Raw genomic sequence first — 19,857 nt, 5'->3', positions numbered from 1 at the left:
AGTTTGCTTGTAAATTATGTAGTTGCAGCAATTGTTTTAAGAGAAAGGAGGAAGCATTGAAACAGATTACTTGGTAAACTATTTGATCAGTATAAGTTAGCAATAAAAATCAGTAAGCTATAACGGGGGAATGATATAATTGTCATCGACTTTTAGATTACACTCAGTCTTACAGTGTCCAGTCATCATGGATACATCATACAGACTTATGTCTGTCAATCCACTATTAATATGCATATTATTTATGGTATTTTTTTCTTGTTTATTAATTTACATTTTTTATATAATTTTATTTATTTACTATTTTATATTATAGATACAGTCATCAATTGCAGCATCTGTTAATTTTTCAAATAAATTACCAATTGTTGTTGCTGAATTACCAACACAGCCAATAAAACCAGAACAATTAGAACAAGCTGGTAGTAATAATGAGCCAACAATAAATTACCATAATAATCATCAGATCCAGGATAAACTGCTACCAGTTTATCCACAAGTACAACCTGTTGTTAAATATATTAAAAAACCACAAGTTTTATATTACGCTCAGCCGTCGGCTTATCCTAAGAAATACATTGTATTGAAAAATAAAAATAATAATAAACCAGCTGGTAAAATAAATAAACGTCAGGATAATTATGGCAATGAAGAGGAATCAAATGAGTATGCTGACTATGGAAATAATGATAATTATGATCATCAAGTACCCGCTGAATCAAAACATCATGAAGAACATTATGAAGAGTCACATGAACAAGGGCATGGTGGTGAACATCACGAAGAAGATCATGAATCTAAAGGAGAAAAAGGAGACAAGGTAATGTACAAATAAAATTATTTATTTATTTAATTATTGCTAATAGGGATTAAAATATTTATAGGGATTTAAAAAATGGTTTGAAGAAGAAAAAGGTAAAAAGGGGCATCATGATGAAGATGAACACAAAAAACATTACGGAGAAAAAAGTGGAGAAAAAAAAAAACACCATCACGATGACGGATACTACAAAGAATATCATACAGATGAAAAAGGAGAAAAAGGATCCTCGTATGAAGATAAAGAAGATTATAAAAAAGGACACAGTACCCATGGAAAACATGTTATTCATAAAAAGGTTTGATAATAAATAAATAATTAAAAATGAATTAAATTAAAATATGGAATTGACTTGTTTACTAGGATGACTATGAAAAAAATGTAGACTTTTTCGATGAGGATCACTCGCACGAGGAGCATGAAAAACACGGTGGTTATCATCATGAGCATAAAAAAGGACACGGGGGTAAAAAGAAGAAGGGACATCACAAAAGTGGACATCATGAAGACAAGTACGGTAAAGAAAAGAAACATAAACACGGTAGTCATCACCATGATGAAGAAAAGTGGAAAAAAGAAAAAGGAGAAAAAGGACATCATAAACATGGTAAAAAGTATGGCAAGAAAGGTGAACATGAAGATGGAAAAAAATGGGAACATAAAAAAGGATAAAAATAATAATAAGATTTTAATTGTAATAATTATTAAAATTATTAAAGATTCATTATTGTCAACAAGTGTGAAAATTTCTGTATATCATTAAATCCTTGTCTATGAAATCCCTGTGAGAATTAAACACTTGTTCTATAAAGCGCGATTACGTCATGGCTTGTATTGTTAGCACAATTATTCTGTCGGAAAATCACGCACGATGATATATTATCATATATCTTATATTAATAGACATTATTTATTTTTCTTCTTCTTTTTTTTATTTTATTTTTTATATATATATATTGAAGTAATAAATTTTTATGAGAATCATGTGTTACTGGTGAAAATATAAGCAAAAGAAAAATAAAAGTCATCAGTCGCAATCTCAAAAAGTTTTTATTATTTTTATATATATTGATCTTTTTGTTATTCAATGGAGATGATATGATACTAACTTTTAGATATATATTCACAAATTCATGATCCTTCTCATATAGTATCAGTGTCAATTGGGAATTTCCTTTATTTATTATACATGCGAATTTTCTAACTCTTATTGTTTTTGGTCATATATAATAATAATAATATATTACATTACTTTAGTACTAAAATATCTAACTTATTTTGAAATTACAGTTTTTTTTTTCAACGAAAGAAAATATAAATTCAAGTAAAATGACTTGTTGAGATTTTTTATTATCAATTAGTGCACCCGATACTCATGCAATATTACGCAGCGACTATTTTCTACTTTTTATTTATAATAAAAAAAATAAATGTATATATTTTATTGTTATTATTATTGGTGATAATAAAATGGATAGAAATTTCCATCGTGTAGGAAAAAACACCGGCATTTATTTGGTATTATAAGTTCATTAGGAAATCAACTGATCCAAGTAATCGTTAATTATCATTATCATCACATATTATCCACCCGTATATGAATACCACTAGCGGGTGATAATGTGATAATAATCAGTGATAATACCACCTACAAATGTTGATGGGCTTTAATATCTATCCTATTTTTTTATTTTCTTTTAAGTAAAGTAAAAAAAAAAAACTTTTTTTTTATGATAATGAAATATAATTTATAATTAATTTATATTGTGATTATAATTTATTTTTTATTTTTTAGTAATTGGAATAAAAATAAAAATAAAAAAAAAAAAATGAGATGATTGAGTAAATTTGTTGGTGAGCAAGGGAGGTATCAGCAGGAGTAACGTCATGCGTCAGGATCGTCGGGATATCTCGATGTTTGGCGACGATTGGGGTACGATGGGGATGAAGAGACGGCGCCAGTGGGTGTTCTGTTATATAGAAAAGCTGAATCAAGCCCCTTTATCCTCATTCTCTCATTTACGCGCGGAAGAATATCTTGCTCTTGTCATTTGCACCACTTACAATAATAATATTATTATTAACAATAATTATATATATTTTAATCTGTGAATTTATTTTTTATCATATTTATTTAACGTGTTATATATTATATTATAAGATAAATTCAACAAATATATAAGATATCCCACCAACGTCTAGCAACAGGTGAGAGCTATTTTTACTTAACATTTTTATATTTTTTATTAGTTTTAAAAATATTCATGTTCAATTTTTGATTCTATATTTTAATTACTTTCATGCTTGATATAAACTCTGGTTTTTTGTCTTTTCAAACTAACAAGAAAAAAAAAAAAAAAAAAAAAGAAGATATTAAAATTTGCATAAAAATGACATGAATATTTTTATTTTTTAAAGTAGATAAGGTAAAAAAAGTTATTCCCTAAAGTATCTTTGCTTATTATGTACACATATATATCTTATTAATAAATTTTCCCCCGTTATTTTTAAAAATTTAACAACAAAGTCACCAAGTAATTATAGTATTTCGTTTTTATCAAAAAAAAGATAATGATTTCCTGCGAATAAATTGAAATTTAAAATTACAATTTTACAAGTCATTATAAAATCTTAAGCACACGGGAAATTACAATACAAATAGAATAATAAAAATGTTTATTATTTTAATACTATTCATAAGATATTTATTTATAAATAAATTTTAATTTATGTTTCACTTGTGATTATAACATTGATAGAAAAATTCAAGCTATCTAGTTATTTTTCATCTATTTTTTTTTTTCTTTTTTTTCTAGTGATCTATAAAAAATTACAAATCGTGAAGCGCAAGTGTGACGGAATATTGAAGTGACGTTAATTTCATATCCGTAAAATGATGAGAAAAATATTAATAAAAAAGATGAAAAATATCGTTGATTATAAATCTAACGTGACTTATAGTTGATAATTTATTTAAATTTCAAATAAGGATATCCGACGGAGATTTTTTTTTTTTTTCTTAATTTATATTTTTAGTCCTGGAATATATTCGCGTAATAAAAATCAATGTCAATGCTAAGATTATAAAATATTAAAAGGCCATTTATTGTATTATGTATTATACTTTTAAAAAAGTATTAATTTCCCTCAGGAAAATTAAGTTTCAAAGTTTATAAAGACAATCGAAGCTGTTAAGCCGATGAGAGAATACGCGGGAGTTATCCGCGGGTTCTTAAGTACCTGTTGTGTATAAAGTATAAGGTATTAATGTTGTAAGGAACCCTTTTATATATTATTTTAGCGAGCTCTCGAAACCAAGATCTCGTTAATTGCCAGGGGTAAGCTCCTAAAGCCTTAATTTTAAATAAATTTTAATTCCATTATTTAATTCTGTATTTTAAAACTCAATTGATTCTTTTTATTATAATTAATTTATAAATATTGCCTTTAATCAAAATAAATAATAATAATAATTTAGATGTATAGTTTGTTAATGAAATTTATGAGTTCCGTAAGACGACGAAACTCAATTAAATAATTTCCTATCTATCCCACTGTGTGGTTTTATTCTGTTCTATCTCATCAACTATTAAATTATTATTATATTTCCAGATAAAAAAAAAAATCTAAAATATAAAAATGAGCAAAAGAAAATTATTTATCGTAACAATCCTAGTGATATGCTCGTGTATTAATTATGTTACTGGATTAATGGAAGACTCAACAAGTGTTATTGATAGATCAGGACGTGAAATAAATAGTAATCAACGGCCACTGTGTGCTGCTAAAAAAGATTATGATTTTATAACTGAATACAAACGTCTACCTGAGCATCGCTATGTCACTGAATACAAACGATTTCCTGAATATCGTTATAGTTTTGGTATTGGCAAGCGATGGTACGATGACTCAAAGGTACTTTTTTTTATATTATATTATTATACACACATATATTGAAAGCTGGGTTAATTCCTTGTATCAAATAAGAGTTGTTATTGACACCGGGGGAGAGAAACTTGATAGAAAGTGATTGCGGAATGAAAACGAAATCTTCACAACCCCCGGGATTTATCCAAACAATGACATTGATGAGACAGTAGAGCTTACTGACAAGCTTTAAATATTATATATATATATCTACCTATCTTTCAATATATCCGTATTCATTTTTCTCTCTTTGTTCTCTGGTTATTTTTATCAACTATAGACAAACTTTCAATTGCCGTTAATCATTTTATTAGACTAACAATATTTTTTTGTTTATAATTTTCTACAGAGAAATACTCCATATTCATTCGGAATCGGTAAACGTTATCAAATGGAAAATAAATTACATCCCTTTCGTTTTTTCTCTGACTATTTATCTATTGACAATGGTAATTATCCAGTAAATGCAAATGATGTTATTCCTGATCAAGAAGAAAACAAACGAGCTGTACCTGCACGTTCTTATGATTTTGGAGTTGGAAAACGCAACAATATTTTTTCATCAATCCAACAACAACAACAACAACAACAACAACATATTGATGATATTGATAAAAATCAAGATAATATTAAATCCCAAATTTGGGAACAGAATTAAATAATAATATTATATTTTATTATTTAGTTTATCCGTTATGTAAAATATATATGTGTCCTCTTGTAGCTTAATCTCACTCGATATTATAATGGAATCGGCAAGTTAAAATAAATATAAATATATGACTATTTATAATGTAAACTAAATAAAAATCTATCAATATATTAATTAATAAATATGTTAGCTTGAAATAACAATCAATGTAATTAAAATGAAAAAATTTAGTCAACTGTTAATTTATCATATACACTGATTGTAAGTTTTATCGAAGAAAATATAATAAATATACTGCAGAGTACTATAAATTATAGATAACTATTCTCATGAGATTAATACTCAATACGCCCTAAAAAAATATATATATAATAATAATTCTTCAGTTTCTTTTAGTGGTTTGACCGTGTACTTAAATATAATTAATAGCAATGAAATTATTTATTTGCTTGAGTATAATTTTTTATTTAACCGAAAAAAGTTTTTGTTGGCGCGTAGGTGAAATAAAATACTGGCTTCCGAACTTGGATTGGGCAACACCAAGCAATTGGGTGAATGATATTAAACCAGATGTAAATAGTCGAGTTGTATTTCCTTTAGAGATTCATCACTCAGTTGGACTTCCGTCAAATTCACTTTTACAGCTTGCGGGCATTGAATTACCGCGCGATGGATCTATTTTACTTTCCCGCAACGGTAATTTAGAGGTAAAATTTAATAATATATTTATAAATAATAAATAATTATTTATTTTAATTAATACTACAGTTAAGTGTCAGTGAAAAAAATAATAAAGATAATAAAATTTCAACATGGAAATTAAAAGGGCCATTTTATTGGGTTGATCCTGATAATTGGAGTAATTCAAATAAAGCGATACCACATTTTGAAAGAGTTCCTTGTTCAATGGATACTGTTGTATTGCCAGATATAAATCATTCATTAAGTATAAGATTTCCCAATGTTAATGTCAAAGTTAAGGAAATTAAAACATCCGATGATGAGACAATTGATGAATGGCGTTGGCACACATTGATGAGTGGCAGAGAGTTTCAAAATAGTCCACACACTGTTGGGTAAATTATTTTTATATAGACTAAATTAATTTACTATAATATATCATTTTTATGATTTTTTAGTTATAGCGGCTTGCAATATTGTGAAACAGAATGTATTTGTAAACCAGACAATGCTGAAGAACTATTGAATGAAATTTGCATAATTGAAACCCCGAGATGTGAAAAGCGTGCATGTGAATTTCCATTACCGGTATTTTTTTTTTTTAACAAACTAATAATTATTATTATATTTGTTTTATAAAAAATAATATAAATTATTGAGTTCAGTTAGAAGATCACTGCTGTGATTACTGCGGGGGTCGAGTTTCAGTCTCCAGTAAAAAAATTTCCATATCAAAACTTGGAGAAATAGCACAGGAGGCATTCAAAAATAATAAAGAAATTTATTGGCATGCTCGACTAACTCTAAATAGTAAAGAGGTTGAGATTCTTCTTGCTGAGAGGGGAATTTATTCGGGAATAAAAAGCCAAGAAGCCATTGATAAGCTCGTTGGACTCTTGATGGGTTGCTTTTATTTATTTTTCTTTTTCTTTTTTTTTATCGTCACTTTTTTAATTTCAATTCAAATGGATATTAATTTATTATTATTTTTTTAATCGATACAGTTAAAGGAATCCCAGTGGTAAAAGCAATGGGTACTGGAGCACCATTAACAGGTTCAGCATTTGCAAATACACTGGGACCAATGTTTGGAATTCCAATAGTTATTTTAATAATTATTTTTCTTGCACTTCCGTACTTTGGATACTCATACACCCAGTAAGTATATTGTTTTAAAATAAAATTACATTTGTACATATATATGAACAAAGTTTTGTATTTAATTTTATTCCTAAATGTACTTATTCTCGCGCTCGACTCGTAATTTCATTACAAATTTTAACAACAGCTGGTACTTGTATAATAATTTTCCCTTACTTGCCAAGATTAACATTCTCTCATTCTCTTTATATTTTATCCTAGTACTAGTAGTGATAATCATCATATCGACGCATGTGCTCTTAAATGTGTGTTGTATTTTACTAAAAAGACTATCGAGTAAATCCCAACGGCAAAGTAATTACGCAAACATATAAAATGAAAAGCTGGTACTGGTGGTGGTCAAACCAAACACCTGTCGCATTTCCCATTTCGCATTTAGCTCTTGTCAAACAGAAAATTCACATTACATCCACCCACCACTGAAACATTATTACTTATTTTTTTTTTTAACTATTAAAATTTAAAATACTGACGCATTATCCTTTAAATGAATTTTCATTGGAACTAATAATTAAAGTAAGCTTTCAATTTTCTACAATTACATCTCTCTTTACTTATTTTTTCCTCTACAACTACTAAAATTATCCAAACTCGGCCTTTAATTATAAGTTACCTTTAATTGTACATTGTTTTATTTAATTGTTACAGAGTTTTATCAATTTGGCGAGAAGCGTATGGGTCAGTACGTGATGGAATACGACCAGACGATGGATTTGCGCGGTTTGAAAATTTACTTGAGGGTGATGTACAGCTATCTGGACCAAATATTTCAGACAATGAAGATGAACAAGACAATAGTGCTGGTGGTAGTAGTGTAGGAGAAGGAGGAGGTAAACGCTTTGAAAATCCATTGTATAGATCAACAAGAAAATCCACTGAGCAAAAGGATTTACAAGATGATACTCAAAGCATTATCAATATTGATATTCCAGTAAGCTTAACTCAGTTAAAAAATAAAGTTTATTCATCTGAAAATCCTACCGTCGACTCGGATTAATTTATAATTCAATAGCTAAAATATATAGATAGACAGATATATTTTACTATCAATGTCACGCGATCTTATTAAAAGAGAAAGAGAAAGAGAAGAGAATGAAAGATAGGAAATATCGAAAACAGCAAATAGGAAATTTGATAACTTGGGATAAATCGTAAACTTGATAAATAATTATTAAAATAAATTGATTGAAAAATATTAAAAAATATTATTAATGACTAGCTAAATAATAATTATAAAAATATTAACAATAAATTATCGTAATTTTTTAAAGAATGAAAAATCTTGTTGCTTTGGCGTAATAGTATCATTACGACCAGTATTTAAGTACTTGGAGTTATTCCAGGTACGTGAATTAGAAGGTACATTGAGAAAGTCAAGAAGGTGACAAGTTAATCTCGGAATAATTGGCATCAAAATTAATGAACCCACTCTAGCAGATTCAAGACCAAGAGCTAATACGGCTTTTAGTTTTTGTTGAGCTTCTAAATTATCAGTTTCTTTAGCTAATGCCCAAGGTTTGTGGTAATCAATCATTTTGTTTGCTGCAAATAGTGTTTGCATCACGACATTAACAACATGATGCAAATTAAAATCATTATAATGATTTTGAGCCGCCAAAGTTACTGATTCAAGACTCTCTACTAGTTTTAGTGCTTCATTAGAATTTAATATATCTGAATGACTCTTACAAGGCTCGGGAATTATTTTATCCGGATTTAATGCTTTTCCCATACATCTACTTACTAAATTTCCCAATGTATCAGCTAATTCTGCATTTAATATTCTTCTTATTTTTTCTTCATTATAATCTGAAAAATGAAAAAATTAATTAGTTAAAGTTATTTATTTATTTTTAAATAATAAACGTACTTGCGTCACTGTATGGTACTGCTTCACGTAAAAGAAAATATCTTAAACCGTCTGCGGTAAATAATTTAGCAGCTTCTGAAGGAGATACGACATTTCCCTTAGATTTCGACATTTTTTCATCATCAACAGTCCAGTGTGAGTGACACAATAGAGTTGTCGGTGGATCTAGACCAGCGGCCATACTGAATGCAGGCCAATACACACCATGAAATTTTAAAATATCCTTTCCTATAACTTGAACTGTTGGTGGCCAAAATTTAGCAAATTCACGATTTTTAGGATATCCAAGTGATGTTAAATAATTAACTAATGCATCTAGCCATACATAAATGGTATGAGAATTATCATTGGGTACTTTAATACCCCAGGGTGCTCGTGATATTGGTCGTGATACACTTAAATCTTCTAAACAACTTCCTTCTTCAATCCAACAACTCAAAATTTTGTGAAATTTTAAAGGTTGAACGACTTTAACTATTCAATTATAAATAATAAATTAATATATTATTATTAAATAAATTAAAAATAATATTTAATGAATTACCATTTTTTAACCAGTACTTTAAATCATCTTGCATTGAACTTAATTTAAATTTGTAATTTTCTTCTTCCATCCATTGAACTTTATTACCAGATGACGCTGAAACTTTAATAGTGTCACCATTTAACAATTTTTTTTCCTCCAACTCTGATTCTGGAACAAATGCTTCATCTGATATACAATACCATCCTGAATATTTTCCTAAATATAAATGCCCACTGTCTTCAAGTGTCGTCTACAATAAAAAAAAAATTAATAATTATTTGTAATTATTAAAAAAATAAATTATACTGTACCCAAAAATGATTAACAGCCTCGTGATGTCTTATGTCAGTAGTTCGTATAAAATTTGAATAGCCAATATCAAAATTATCACACATGTCTTTGAATAATCCAGATATTTTGTCAGTATATATTTGTGGTGATAAATTATTAGCTATTGCAGCATCACGAACTTTAGTACCATGTTCATCAGTGCCAGTACTTAAAAATACTTGATTTCCCAACATTATATTGTAACGATTGAATGCATCAGCAAGAGCAGCCGTATAAAGATGTCCAATATGTGGTCCTTTTATCATCATCAATAATAATAATAAGTAACAATGTAAAATAATTGTATTATTGTTTAAAAATAAATATTAAACTACCAGCATTGACGTAAAATATAGGCGTTGTAATATAAACATTTTTTGGCTGATAATCAACGTATGTCCTGGTAAATATTTTATTACTCCATGATTTTATTTGATGACGATGACAACATATGTAGCGCAAAGGCGTTTTTAATTTAATTACTGCAAAGGAATATAAATTATAATGAATAAAATATATATTTATTGATTTATTGTTTGTTTTATTTAATTTATACACATGACTAATTATTTATTTATTTATAATGATAATAACTGATGGTTTAGTTTAGTTTATTTATTTTTTAGTATCAGTGATATCATTTAATAATGTTATTGTTTCTAATTGTGCAATTAAATCCATATGCTTAAATTCATCAGGTCGTTTAGTAAATGTTTCAAGTAATTTTAATCTATCAGGATTATTTTTAGTGTAATATAATTGCAATTCATTAGCAAGACATTGAGCTTCTTGTACATCAAGAGACTTTGTGTCAAATTCCCCTTTCATTAATATTAATCCCTTAGATTCACGTAAATCAGTGTAATGAATTATTTTTAAACACTCGGGGGCGTTTTCTTGATGAGTTTGATACCATATCAAAGGTGTCATATGAACTTCAGTACCCGAAAATTGACTTAAAATAAATTCATAGCCATTTTCACGTGGCAATGGCAAAACAAAAGTTGGATACTCTGTTCCTTTTTCAAACATAACATCAAAAATTTCCGGTTCCATTACCCCACAAATACAATCCTTTTGTTTATGATAATTTAACCATATATCTGTTATTTCCTGCTTGCCTTTATCCTCCAGTAACTCCAATTTCATAACATCTGACAAAAGTGCCTTGTTATGTTGTTTAAAGTCAGATGTTAGTGATGGCTTAGCGTTTGCTCCACGTTTAAATGTTCCTGGCTCCTTGGATTCTATAATTTAAAATAAAATATAAAATTTATTTCATTATCATTTATAATAATTCTTACTTTGATTTTTTTTATTCTCAGTTTCTTGAATCTTTGATAAAAATTCATCTGGATTTGTTTGCTGTAATTTAGCAATGGCTCCAGCATATTTATCAAAGTAAGGATTTCCTTTCAAGTTTTCTAAAAATTTTTTAGCTTTCATTGAACTTGTCATTATGTTTCTTGATAATATATTTTTATCACTAAATGACTTATTTATTAATTTTTTAAATAAAATTGTACTTATTGCCATTTATTTATAAAATAGATAGAATACATAAACCCACGACCCACGAAACTTTTTATCGTTTTTAATGTAAATTAGGTTAAAAAATATAATCCGCGAAAATGCGCGTACATACGCAGACCATAACCTTTTTATTTAATTTTATAAATTAGAAATTACTAGTAGCGCACGACAATAATATTGGACCCGGTCTCACTAGTGAAAAGTGAAAGAGAAAAGAGAGGAAAAAACTTCTGGGATTTTCTGGGCTCCTGATACCTCGCCGGGTAGAAATCGCATCGCGAGTCCAATGAATGCCCGCGTATTAGCCTTATAATTATTATTCGCTGTATATTATTATTATTATTATTATTATTTTTGTAAGGGTCAGCATAGCGATAAATTGTGAGAACGGAGGGAGGCTACTCCGTTTGGGCATGCGCATTAATGGTGATCTTGGTACATAGGAATAAAACATAACCTGGTGAAATTTTATTGATATTATTTAAAATTGAGTTTTAAAAGATAAATAAATAAAAAATAAAAGTAAGTAATGAATAATAACTGTAATAAAAATATAATAATAATTATAATAAATGTTGTTCAGGATGTCGTGGATAAGTAGAAAAATTTGGACATCATTTACACCCTGGATGCCGCAAGTTACTCAAGTACGTAATCTTGAGCTTTATCATTCGGAGAAACGTGCCAAGGGTCGTCTAGTTAGACGTTATGGATATTCTGATCCAATAAATGCACGTGGATTGTTACCACGAGAAAGTGAAGAAAGAGTGAGGACACTGCCAGTGTATCGTCCAAAAGATCATTGGTCAGAGAAAAGAGCTTTGTTTGGACAAAATGATTACATTGACATTTTGGGTGATGATGATCTTCATCCCACTAGGATTCTATACAATGTACCGTCTTGGCTGAGAGGTGTAAACGGAAATGAATTTCAAGTATTGCTGAGAAAAGAAAAAATTTGGTCTAAAGGAATTTTTCCATTTGCTAGACCAACAAGATGGAAAAGTATCAAAAAACAAATTAAATTTTTACATAGATTTCTTAATACAAAAACAAGAAATAAAGTATTTTAATTTACTTTTATTATTATTGTTATCATTATTATTATTATCAATTAAACTACTATAAAATAATGTATAATGTCATTAATACTTTGTTTTTTTTTTTCTTTTTTTCCAATTTAATTACAATAATTTAGAATATAAAATATTGAATTTGTATATTTATCGATAATAAATTCTTGTATTGTAGTTAATATTATCATATTAGTCTTTGCTAATTATTTAAAAAAAAAAAAAAATTACTGCACGAACGTATGTACATAAATGTAGAAAAAATATCACGCAGTAACAAAAAAAAAAAATTATATTGCAAAAAAAAAAGTAAAATATAAGTACAAATAATAAAATAATAAATTTTAAAGAAAATAAAATTTTCTCCTAATAATGGTAATTAACCATGAGTATCACTTAATAAATTTCCAATGATTGTAAAACAATTTTACGGACACTTACAACAAAATCACTTGCGTCCAATTTATTATTATTATTAATATTAATATACAATGTAATTGAAATTCCTATAATTTTATGGATTTATTATTATAATTACAACAAAACTACGCCCAAAATTTAACGGGCAGATTAAAAAATATTTTTTTTTTCTAATTAATATTTTTAATTCGAGGCTTTTTTTTTTTTTTTTATTATGGCAACAAATGTCTCAGCTGATCAGTAATACTGTCTTCGGAGCATCAATATATATATATTTATTTATATATCATGATTTGATTTTCAATATAAAGCGTGAAAAGTAAAATAAAATTATGAAAATATAAAATAATATACGAAATATTAGGGGGTTAAAGAGATGAGTATAAAAAAAAAAAAAAAAAAAAAAAAAAAAAAAAAAAAGTCTAAAATGGAAGAGTTCCAATTTAGTTTTATGTACATTTTAAAATATAATGTGGCAGTACAGTTTTTATTGTTATTTTTTTTTTTTTTTAAATTGATTAATTTTATCGAAATTTATAAATGATTTTGTAAAAAGGACAGTAGTGTTGTCTCATAATGCCTCGTCGCGTCTAAACTTCTCAAGCTGTGCCTCTCTGTTGGATAAACTTGTAATTGATATGGTTTACCTGTTTTAACTAACGCGTTAATTAATTCACTTGTGTGAAAAAAATGTACATTTTCATCAATCAACCCGTGAATTATCAACAAACGATTTTCTTGATCGGGAAATTTATTAACATAAGTCAGTACTGAACTGTTAATATAACCGTGATAATTATTATCCGGATGATCCATGTATCGTTCAGTGTAGCCTGTGTCGTATAGGTTCCAACAAGTAACTGGTGCTCCAGCAATAGCCAACTAATTAATTCATTTCATTAATATAACTAAATAAATAAATCAATAATAATAATAATTTACCTTAAATACTTCGGGATATTGAATTAATCCCATTAAACTTAAATATCCACCGTAAGACCATCCATGAAGAGCAACACGATTTAAATCCAAATATCCAAGTTTTTCAGACAACAAATTTAGTACTTCAACTTGATCACTCAATTCTACAGTTCCCATTCGTCGTTTCAAATGACTTTCAAACATAAGACCACGATAATGAGATCCACGATTGTCTATCAAAACAACACAGTACCCTTGGGATGCCAGCATGTGCATTCTCAAATGACGCATACCCTAATAAAAACAATAAAAAATTAATATATATATTTATTATGATAATAATAATAATTAGTGTTGTATACTTTGAATGTATTTGAGACTAATTGAACTTCAGGACCACCATAAACTTGAAGAATTGTTGGATATTTAACACCAGGTTTAAAATTATGAGGTTTAAATACCATTGAATAAATGGTATCACCAGATAATATTTTATGAGCATGAATAATTGGTGCCAATAAATCAATTTCAGAATTTGTTGGTTCTAATAAATAACCAACAGGTGTAAGAGTTATACTTTCAACAGTCCAATCTGTTAGTGATATTCTAAATACCTGACAAGTAGGCAATGTTTTAATAGAACTATAAACCGTAACCATCATTGTACATTCTTTATTGAAATATATGTTATTATAACTGTAACCAGGTCTTGTAAGTAATCTTATTTCCAATGGACGTCTTAGAGATACTGCATATGCATGTTGTTCCAATGGTCCTTCTTTTAGACCAACAAAATAAACAATTGAATTAACAGTATCTACCCATATTTTTTTACCCAATACTGGCCAATCACCTTGAGTTATTGCTATTTTAGAAATAACTCGAGGTTGAAAATAAACAGTATCCAAACGATCTAGTGGTTCTTTAATTCCATTTGTTAAACCAGATATACTTGATGTTATTAAATATAAATGCATATATTTAGATTCTTCGCTTGCCCATAAAAATTTAATTTCCGTAGGATCATCAGATGGCAAAAAATATAATAAATCATTAACATTTATCCATATTGAACTTGATTCAGAATAAATAACTTGTACACTTGCTGATGATGGTGTAAAATTATTATCAGAATTATAAACATTTGGTGGTGGTTCACAAAAATTATCAATTGATAATAAAACTAATTCAAGACGTTGTTGTTTTCTATCTAATAATTGTATCCATATATTTTTGGCATCTGGTGTCCAACCAACACGTACTAAATATTCAAACCATGGAAACATTATATGAAGTGGATATTGCAATTCAAGTGTTTCAATATCAACAATTTGTTGTGTGTCCGTTAAACGAAATTGTAACATTTTTAAATTACTTTTAGCATTTGATGAACCAGCACGTGGAAATCTAAATTCATCAACTTCACCAGAATTCAATGTTGATGATGGAAAACAAAATATTTTAACATCACTTTCATCAACTTCTTCATAAACAATTCTATAGATACCATCTATTGATTTTGGCTGCCACCAATAACCAATATAACGTGTAAATTCTTCTTGCATAACGTATGATGGTGTACCAACAGTTAATGGATCTTGACTTAAATTTTTACCACCTTTTCTTGCATAAGTTAATCGAACTGAACAACCAGTTATACTGTGAGATAAATATAAATCACCTGAACAAGTATGAGCTACCAATGAACTATTCCAAGGGCATATTTGAGGACAAAGTTTTGCACCTGGAGCTGAAATTCGTAATTCTGATGGAAATAATGGTCCAGGCAAAAAACCACTGTCAATACATTGATAAAGACTACTTGCTGCTGGAAATACTAATTTTCCACTTTCTAAATGAATTTCATAACTAGTTATTCCCCAAGTTGTCAGTCTTTTTCTCTCCCACAGCAATTGTTCCTCTCTCGAAAGTCTATTAGCACTTGAAACACTAGACAAAAAAATAATTATTCATTAAAACTATTATTATTATTATTTATTACTATTTAATTACCTCTGAAAATTAGCTTCAATAACAGGTTGCCAGTGTAATTTACAACCATTAAATTGTTCATATTGTCCGATATCAACAAATAAAAGAGTTGTTTCCCATCCATTGCTCGGTGTACCCAAAAAATATATTCTCGTTCTATAAATTAAATAAAAATTTTTATTTATTTAACAAAATTAAAAAATAAAAAAATTGTAATTAATTACCGTCCATCTGGAAGCGATCTAAATGTAATATGATCTGGTACTGAACCATCCGATACTCCAGATAATTTTCTTCTAAATTCACTCACAACACCCCGTAATTCTGACCAACTTTTTTTATTTTTTTTACTTGATTCATATTCAAAATTATCTTTTCCTTCTTTACAAGACTCCATTATTTATCATTAAAACAAGTTCCTGAAGATGATTGACAGTAATCAGCTGATCTAGAAATTTTTATATTTTATCTAATCATGATAATTACTCAATACCTTATATAAAATATTTAAAAAAAAAATTTATTTCTCAAGACTATAATATTCATTATTATTATTATTATATCACAATTAGTTATTATCTTAATGACATTATTTCATAGGTTATGCTACACCTTCATTATTTATTGTCTTACAATTTCAATTTTTCTTTTTTATCTTTTATTCTTGTAAATAATTATACAAAAATCGAGTAAAAATGAATTATTGTTGTTTGTATAATTAAAAATAAAAATAATTAAAAAGTATAAATCTGTCGGGATCAACTGTCACAACAGAGCAGCATGACAACTTTATTTTCTTGGCGGTTTATCGGAGCATTTAAAAGACTTTTGACAATCAAATGGATCATATACTAACTATTCAATAATTTGATAAAATTATTTTGTACTTTTTTAAATATACAACATATATATTTTATTTAAAATAGTTATAATTAAAATTTAAAATAATTATTTCATTACCTTATGAAATGTTGTTAAGTTAAAAATAACTGAACCGGATGGCGGTGAGACTACTTGGTGACTTGGTGTTGGTTGGTGTTGGTTGGTGTTGGTGTTGGTGGGTCTTCTCCGTTGACCCCTTTTTCTCTCGTCTCTTCTATCGTTACTTGAAATATTTTTTTTTTTTTTTAAACATCATCAGCGCTCTTTTGAATTCAAATGTGGCCGGCGGGAGAACTAGAAAATTACGCGGTAATATTTAAAAAAATTAAATAGAAATTATTTAAATACAAAAATATTTTAATTATGGTAAGTAATAATTTTTATGTTTATCTAATTTACTATTCAACTTTTTATAGTTTAATTATAATGTTAACTTTAATTATTTTTACTTTTTGTATACAATTTATATATATACAAATATATACCTAAATATTTACATTAACATGTTTCTGGTCTCCTGATAAAATAAAAAGTTTTTTTTTACTATAAATATCATCAAAATGTTCTTGATTGATTTTATATGTATTAAAAAAAAAAACATCAACATGTGACAGTTAAAAAATTTTCGACTTTTGTTTTTTGTAAAATGAAAATTTTAAATTAAAAAAAAAATGAAAAATTTATAAGATATATTAAAATATTATGAAAAAATTTCGTGTAAGGATTAAAAGATAATTTATTCATCTCGAAGAGGTTGAAAAAAAAAATTGTCGGTAAGTAATATAAATCTATACAGGCAGTTATACTTTTTACCAGTAGTACAAGTGATCGAATATGTCAGACACATACACACATTCTATATCATATAAAAAAATTTATAAAGCATTGGGTTCTACTACTACATCGATGAATTTTTATCCCGATAAAATTAATATCGATGAGAAAAAAGATGAAAAAAAAGGTAACAATTGAGTTGTTTCTTTTTTTTATTTTTATTTCAACGGTTAAAAAACAAATAAAATAATAATAAATATATTTTTTTTTATAAATATAAAGACGAAGGGATTGAGATTAGGTATAATTGTAAGAAAATATAAAAAAATTTAAAGGTGGATCTAAAGGAAATAATTGTGAGTTTCGTCGCGAAGAAATCTCGGTGGCGCGTTTTGGTATTGGGATAACAGGAACTGGTAGAAATATTTATCGTTTGTTCACTCGAGCCCGCGTTTATTAACAAAAAAATAAAACAATTTACTTAATTATTATGATAGATGTATACATATATATGTGAATAATGGGGAAAATGAATTTCAATAAATGAAGCTAAAATCTATAAGTTTAGGTATATATTTATTAAAAGATAAACTGTTTGAAGGAGTTTAATCGTTTAGGATGAAACCCAATCGCAACGCACCACTATTCGGTAAGCAGAATTTACAGGAGCTGTTGTAATAATTCTATAGATAAAAATATATATATATTTTAAGCTGTTGGCCTCCTTCTCAAGCCTTCTGTTCTCCAGACTTGTAACCAGAATTTTTGGGCTTTGAAACCGCGTGAGGTCGCAATCGGTTACTCGTAACCCTCGTAACCCTCGTAACCCTCGTAACTCCCCTGCTGTTGCTTTTCTGCTACTCATTGTCCTGGTTTTGTATAGGGTCAAAGGGGTCAGAGACTACACCCAACATATATACGATATACGATATAGAATTGTACCACCGGTCGATTAAATCACTTGGAGGTCATTCCCTTGTTCTGGCTGACCAATTTCATCACATATTCACTACTTTTATTTCAATCTTTTAATTTTATCAGATATTTAATAATTACAATACGTACAATTATCGTTAGTTTTTTAGTTTTTTTGTTGTTTAGAAACCACACCCCTGACATTGGTTTAATGTGATGGCCTTGCGTGTAGTACATTTATATTTTTCAAAGGTGAAGGGCATTAACTTTATTTATGTAGATACTTGTATTGATAAAATAAAAAATATTTAAGATTAATACTAAATAGTAGGATCTGGAAAAGGAGTTTGGTTTTTAAAATGATAAAAGTAATTTGTAGTGGAGATAAAAAAGTACAGACGGTTTACGCAGACGATATTTTATTTAGCTGGACATATATATCTATATACTCAAGGGATGAAAGTTGCATGCCTGGTCCACTCCCTGTGGCGAATGCAATTTTATAACCTGTCTGGCCAAGACAGAATGTTAAATTTTAAATACCAAAAGACAGATTCACTAGCGGATACTAAAAAATAATACATTTTTTTTTAGTCTCATCATAAAAAATTTATAAAAATTGTTGTATATGTTGATATAAAATTATAAAAACGTTGAGCATTAAAGTTTATTCCAGAGGATTTCTTTATCACTTTACTTGGAAATACTGCTGGAGAAAATATTCAATACGCCCAACTGCATTATGTAACTACTTGGACCTCTACGCGTATAACAGCATCGTCGACGGTAGTGGTAGTGGTTACTGCTGAGTATTTTATATGTACATACATATATATATATATATATAAAAGAGAGAGAAATAAGTATTGGTGAGGGTTGCGCTGAACAGGGTGAAGTGGAAAAAGTTGAGACGCCGGTAAAGTACTCCTCGCATTCCAAGTAACTTATTCAGCGTACAACAAAAAAAAAAAATGAAAAAAAAAAAAAATCCATGGATCAAAAGCTAAGGAAACTTCTTAAAAGCTACTTCTTAATTAAATTCTCTTTTAATCTTTATTCCATTATTATTATTATTATTTTTTTATTACTATATTAGGTAAAATAAAATGACTAGTGAATAGAATTATGTGTGTTGGTTTATCTAGGTCAAAGTACTTACATGTCACCTGGGACTTGACCAGAGTGTACATGACATGCTAAAAATTATATCGATTTTCAACCTTTCGAATCACCTATTACTTATTATAAAAAAAAATAATAATAATTTAATATGAAAATATGTTTTTGATGTTAAATAATTAAATTTAAGGAAACATTTTGTGTAGACAGCAGGTGATGGATAAAATAAAGTTACTTTTTGTCTGAGAATATAATAAATCC

At 27.8% G+C, this 19,857-nt stretch overlaps 7 protein-coding genes across 9 annotated transcripts; 4 read left to right on the top strand and 3 right to left on the bottom strand.

Annotated features, from left to right (window-relative positions):
* The first annotated feature begins 97 nt into the window (after window positions 1-97).
* LOC130665079 (histidine-rich glycoprotein-like) lies at window positions 98-1,542 on the top strand. Its single transcript, XM_057465351.1, has 4 exons — window positions 98-247; window positions 317-820; window positions 885-1,118; window positions 1,184-1,542. The coding sequence occupies exons 1-4, from the start codon at window positions 188-190 to the stop codon at window positions 1,490-1,492; spliced, it is 1,107 nt and encodes a 368-aa protein (XP_057321334.1). The 5' UTR covers window positions 98-187; the 3' UTR covers window positions 1,493-1,542.
* A 1,255-nt stretch (window positions 1,543-2,797) lies between these two features.
* LOC130675087 (uncharacterized) lies at window positions 2,798-5,695 on the top strand. Of its 2 annotated transcripts, none has more exons than XM_057480577.1 (3): window positions 2,798-3,028; window positions 4,433-4,735; window positions 5,097-5,695. In XM_057480577.1, the coding sequence occupies exons 2-3, from the start codon at window positions 4,460-4,462 to the stop codon at window positions 5,403-5,405; spliced, it is 585 nt and encodes a 194-aa protein (XP_057336560.1). In that variant the 5' UTR covers window positions 2,798-3,028; window positions 4,433-4,459; the 3' UTR covers window positions 5,406-5,695. The 2 variants fall into 2 exon arrangements, with proteins under 2 accessions (XP_057336560.1, XP_057336569.1); XM_057480586.1 differs by lacking the exon at window positions 2,798-3,028 and adding an exon at window positions 4,016-4,158.
* Window positions 5,696-5,775: 80 nt separating this feature from the next.
* On the top strand, window positions 5,776-8,993 carry LOC130675047 (protein amnionless-like). Its single transcript, XM_057480506.1, has 6 exons — window positions 5,776-6,106; window positions 6,168-6,475; window positions 6,539-6,668; window positions 6,746-6,983; window positions 7,085-7,238; window positions 7,890-8,993. Exons 1-6 carry the CDS (start codon window positions 5,831-5,833, stop codon window positions 8,236-8,238), a joined length of 1,455 nt encoding a protein of 484 aa, XP_057336489.1. The 5' UTR covers window positions 5,776-5,830; the 3' UTR covers window positions 8,239-8,993.
* Window positions 8,494-10,252, bottom strand: LOC130675040 (methionine--tRNA ligase, mitochondrial). The gene is made up of 4 exons (XM_057480497.1): window positions 9,949-10,252; window positions 9,656-9,887; window positions 9,112-9,585; window positions 8,494-9,050 (listed from the first exon to the last, which is right to left on the bottom strand). Exons 1-4 carry the CDS (start codon window positions 10,234-10,236, stop codon window positions 8,494-8,496), a joined length of 1,551 nt encoding a protein of 516 aa, XP_057336480.1. The 5' UTR covers window positions 10,237-10,252.
* Window positions 10,253-10,482: 230 nt separating this feature from the next.
* LOC130675080 (ATP synthase mitochondrial F1 complex assembly factor 1) lies at window positions 10,483-11,760 on the bottom strand. Its single transcript, XM_057480567.1, has 2 exons — window positions 11,272-11,760; window positions 10,483-11,214 (listed from the first exon to the last, which is right to left on the bottom strand). Exons 1-2 carry the CDS (start codon window positions 11,501-11,503, stop codon window positions 10,583-10,585), a joined length of 864 nt encoding a protein of 287 aa, XP_057336550.1. The 5' UTR covers window positions 11,504-11,760; the 3' UTR covers window positions 10,483-10,582.
* Window positions 11,761-11,819: 59 nt separating this feature from the next.
* On the top strand, window positions 11,820-12,645 carry LOC130675100 (39S ribosomal protein L51, mitochondrial). Its single transcript, XM_057480594.1, has 2 exons — window positions 11,820-12,022; window positions 12,084-12,645. Exon 2 carries the CDS (start codon window positions 12,085-12,087, stop codon window positions 12,571-12,573), a length of 489 nt encoding a protein of 162 aa, XP_057336577.1. The 5' UTR covers window positions 11,820-12,022; window position 12,084; the 3' UTR covers window positions 12,574-12,645.
* Window positions 12,646-13,418: 773 nt separating this feature from the next.
* Window positions 13,419-17,027, bottom strand: LOC130675032 (dipeptidyl peptidase 9). 2 transcript variants are annotated; one of them, XM_057480488.1, is made up of 6 exons: window positions 16,867-17,027; window positions 16,131-16,354; window positions 15,928-16,062; window positions 14,277-15,864; window positions 13,936-14,208; window positions 13,419-13,875 (listed from the first exon to the last, which is right to left on the bottom strand). In XM_057480488.1, the coding sequence occupies exons 2-6, from the start codon at window positions 16,301-16,303 to the stop codon at window positions 13,528-13,530; spliced, it is 2,517 nt and encodes an 838-aa protein (XP_057336471.1). In that variant the 5' UTR covers window positions 16,304-16,354; window positions 16,867-17,027; the 3' UTR covers window positions 13,419-13,527. The 2 variants fall into 2 exon arrangements, with proteins under 2 accessions (XP_057336471.1, XP_057336474.1); XM_057480491.1 differs by having other exon boundaries at window positions 16,131-16,349; window positions 16,867-17,009.
* Window positions 17,028-19,857: the final 2,830 nt, after the last annotated feature.

This window comes from Microplitis mediator, chromosome 1 (assembly GCF_029852145.1).
Source record: "Microplitis mediator isolate UGA2020A chromosome 1, iyMicMedi2.1, whole genome shotgun sequence".
Taxonomy (NCBI): Eukaryota; Metazoa; Arthropoda; class Insecta; order Hymenoptera; family Braconidae; genus Microplitis; species Microplitis mediator.
Note: the sequence above shows the minus strand (reverse complement) of the source record. Positions and strands in the feature narration are given on the sequence as shown.

Excerpts from the sequence above, each read along its gene's own strand:
- LOC130665079 (XM_057465351.1), top strand. The coding sequence starts at position 188 with ATGGATACATCATACAGACTTATGTCTGTCAATCCACTATTAATATGC. Across the intron at positions 248-316 it reads TAATATGCATATTATTTATG|ATACAGTCATCAATTGCAGC; the intron begins GTATTTTTTTCT and ends TTTATATTATAG. Across the intron at positions 821-884 it reads AAGGAGAAAAAGGAGACAAG|GGATTTAAAAAATGGTTTGA; the intron begins GTAATGTACAAA and ends AAATATTTATAG.
- LOC130675087 (XM_057480577.1), top strand. The coding sequence starts at position 4,460 with ATGAGCAAAAGAAAATTATTTATCGTAACAATCCTAGTGATATGCTCG. Across the intron at positions 4,736-5,096 it reads GATGGTACGATGACTCAAAG|AGAAATACTCCATATTCATT; the intron begins GTACTTTTTTTT and ends AATTTTCTACAG.
- LOC130675047 (XM_057480506.1), top strand. The coding sequence starts at position 5,831 with ATGAAATTATTTATTTGCTTGAGTATAATTTTTTATTTAACCGAAAAA. Across the intron at positions 6,107-6,167 it reads CCCGCAACGGTAATTTAGAG|TTAAGTGTCAGTGAAAAAAA; the intron begins GTAAAATTTAAT and ends TTAATACTACAG. Across the intron at positions 6,984-7,084 it reads GCTCGTTGGACTCTTGATGG|TTAAAGGAATCCCAGTGGTA; the intron begins GTTGCTTTTATT and ends TAATCGATACAG.
- LOC130675040 (XM_057480497.1), bottom strand. The coding sequence starts at position 10,236 with ATGATGATAAAAGGACCACATATTGGACATCTTTATACGGCTGCTCTT. Across the intron at positions 9,888-9,948 it reads AGGCTGTTAATCATTTTTGG|ACGACACTTGAAGACAGTGG; the intron begins GTACAGTATAAT and ends TTTTTATTGTAG. Across the intron at positions 9,051-9,111 it reads AGTACCATACAGTGACGCAA|ATTATAATGAAGAAAAAATA; the intron begins GTACGTTTATTA and ends TTCATTTTTCAG.
- LOC130675080 (XM_057480567.1), bottom strand. The coding sequence starts at position 11,503 with ATGGCAATAAGTACAATTTTATTTAAAAAATTAATAAATAAGTCATTT. Across the intron at positions 11,215-11,271 it reads TGAGAATAAAAAAAATCAAA|AATCCAAGGAGCCAGGAACA; the intron begins GTAAGAATTATT and ends TTTAAATTATAG.
- LOC130675100 (XM_057480594.1), top strand. The coding sequence starts at position 12,085 with ATGTCGTGGATAAGTAGAAAAATTTGGACATCATTTACACCCTGGATG.
- LOC130675032 (XM_057480488.1), bottom strand. The coding sequence starts at position 16,303 with ATGGAGTCTTGTAAAGAAGGAAAAGATAATTTTGAATATGAATCAAGT. Across the intron at positions 16,063-16,130 it reads AGATCGCTTCCAGATGGACG|AACGAGAATATATTTTTTGG; the intron begins GTAATTAATTAC and ends TTTAATTTATAG. Across the intron at positions 14,209-14,276 it reads TAGTCTCAAATACATTCAAA|GGTATGCGTCATTTGAGAAT; the intron begins GTATACAACACT and ends TGTTTTTATTAG.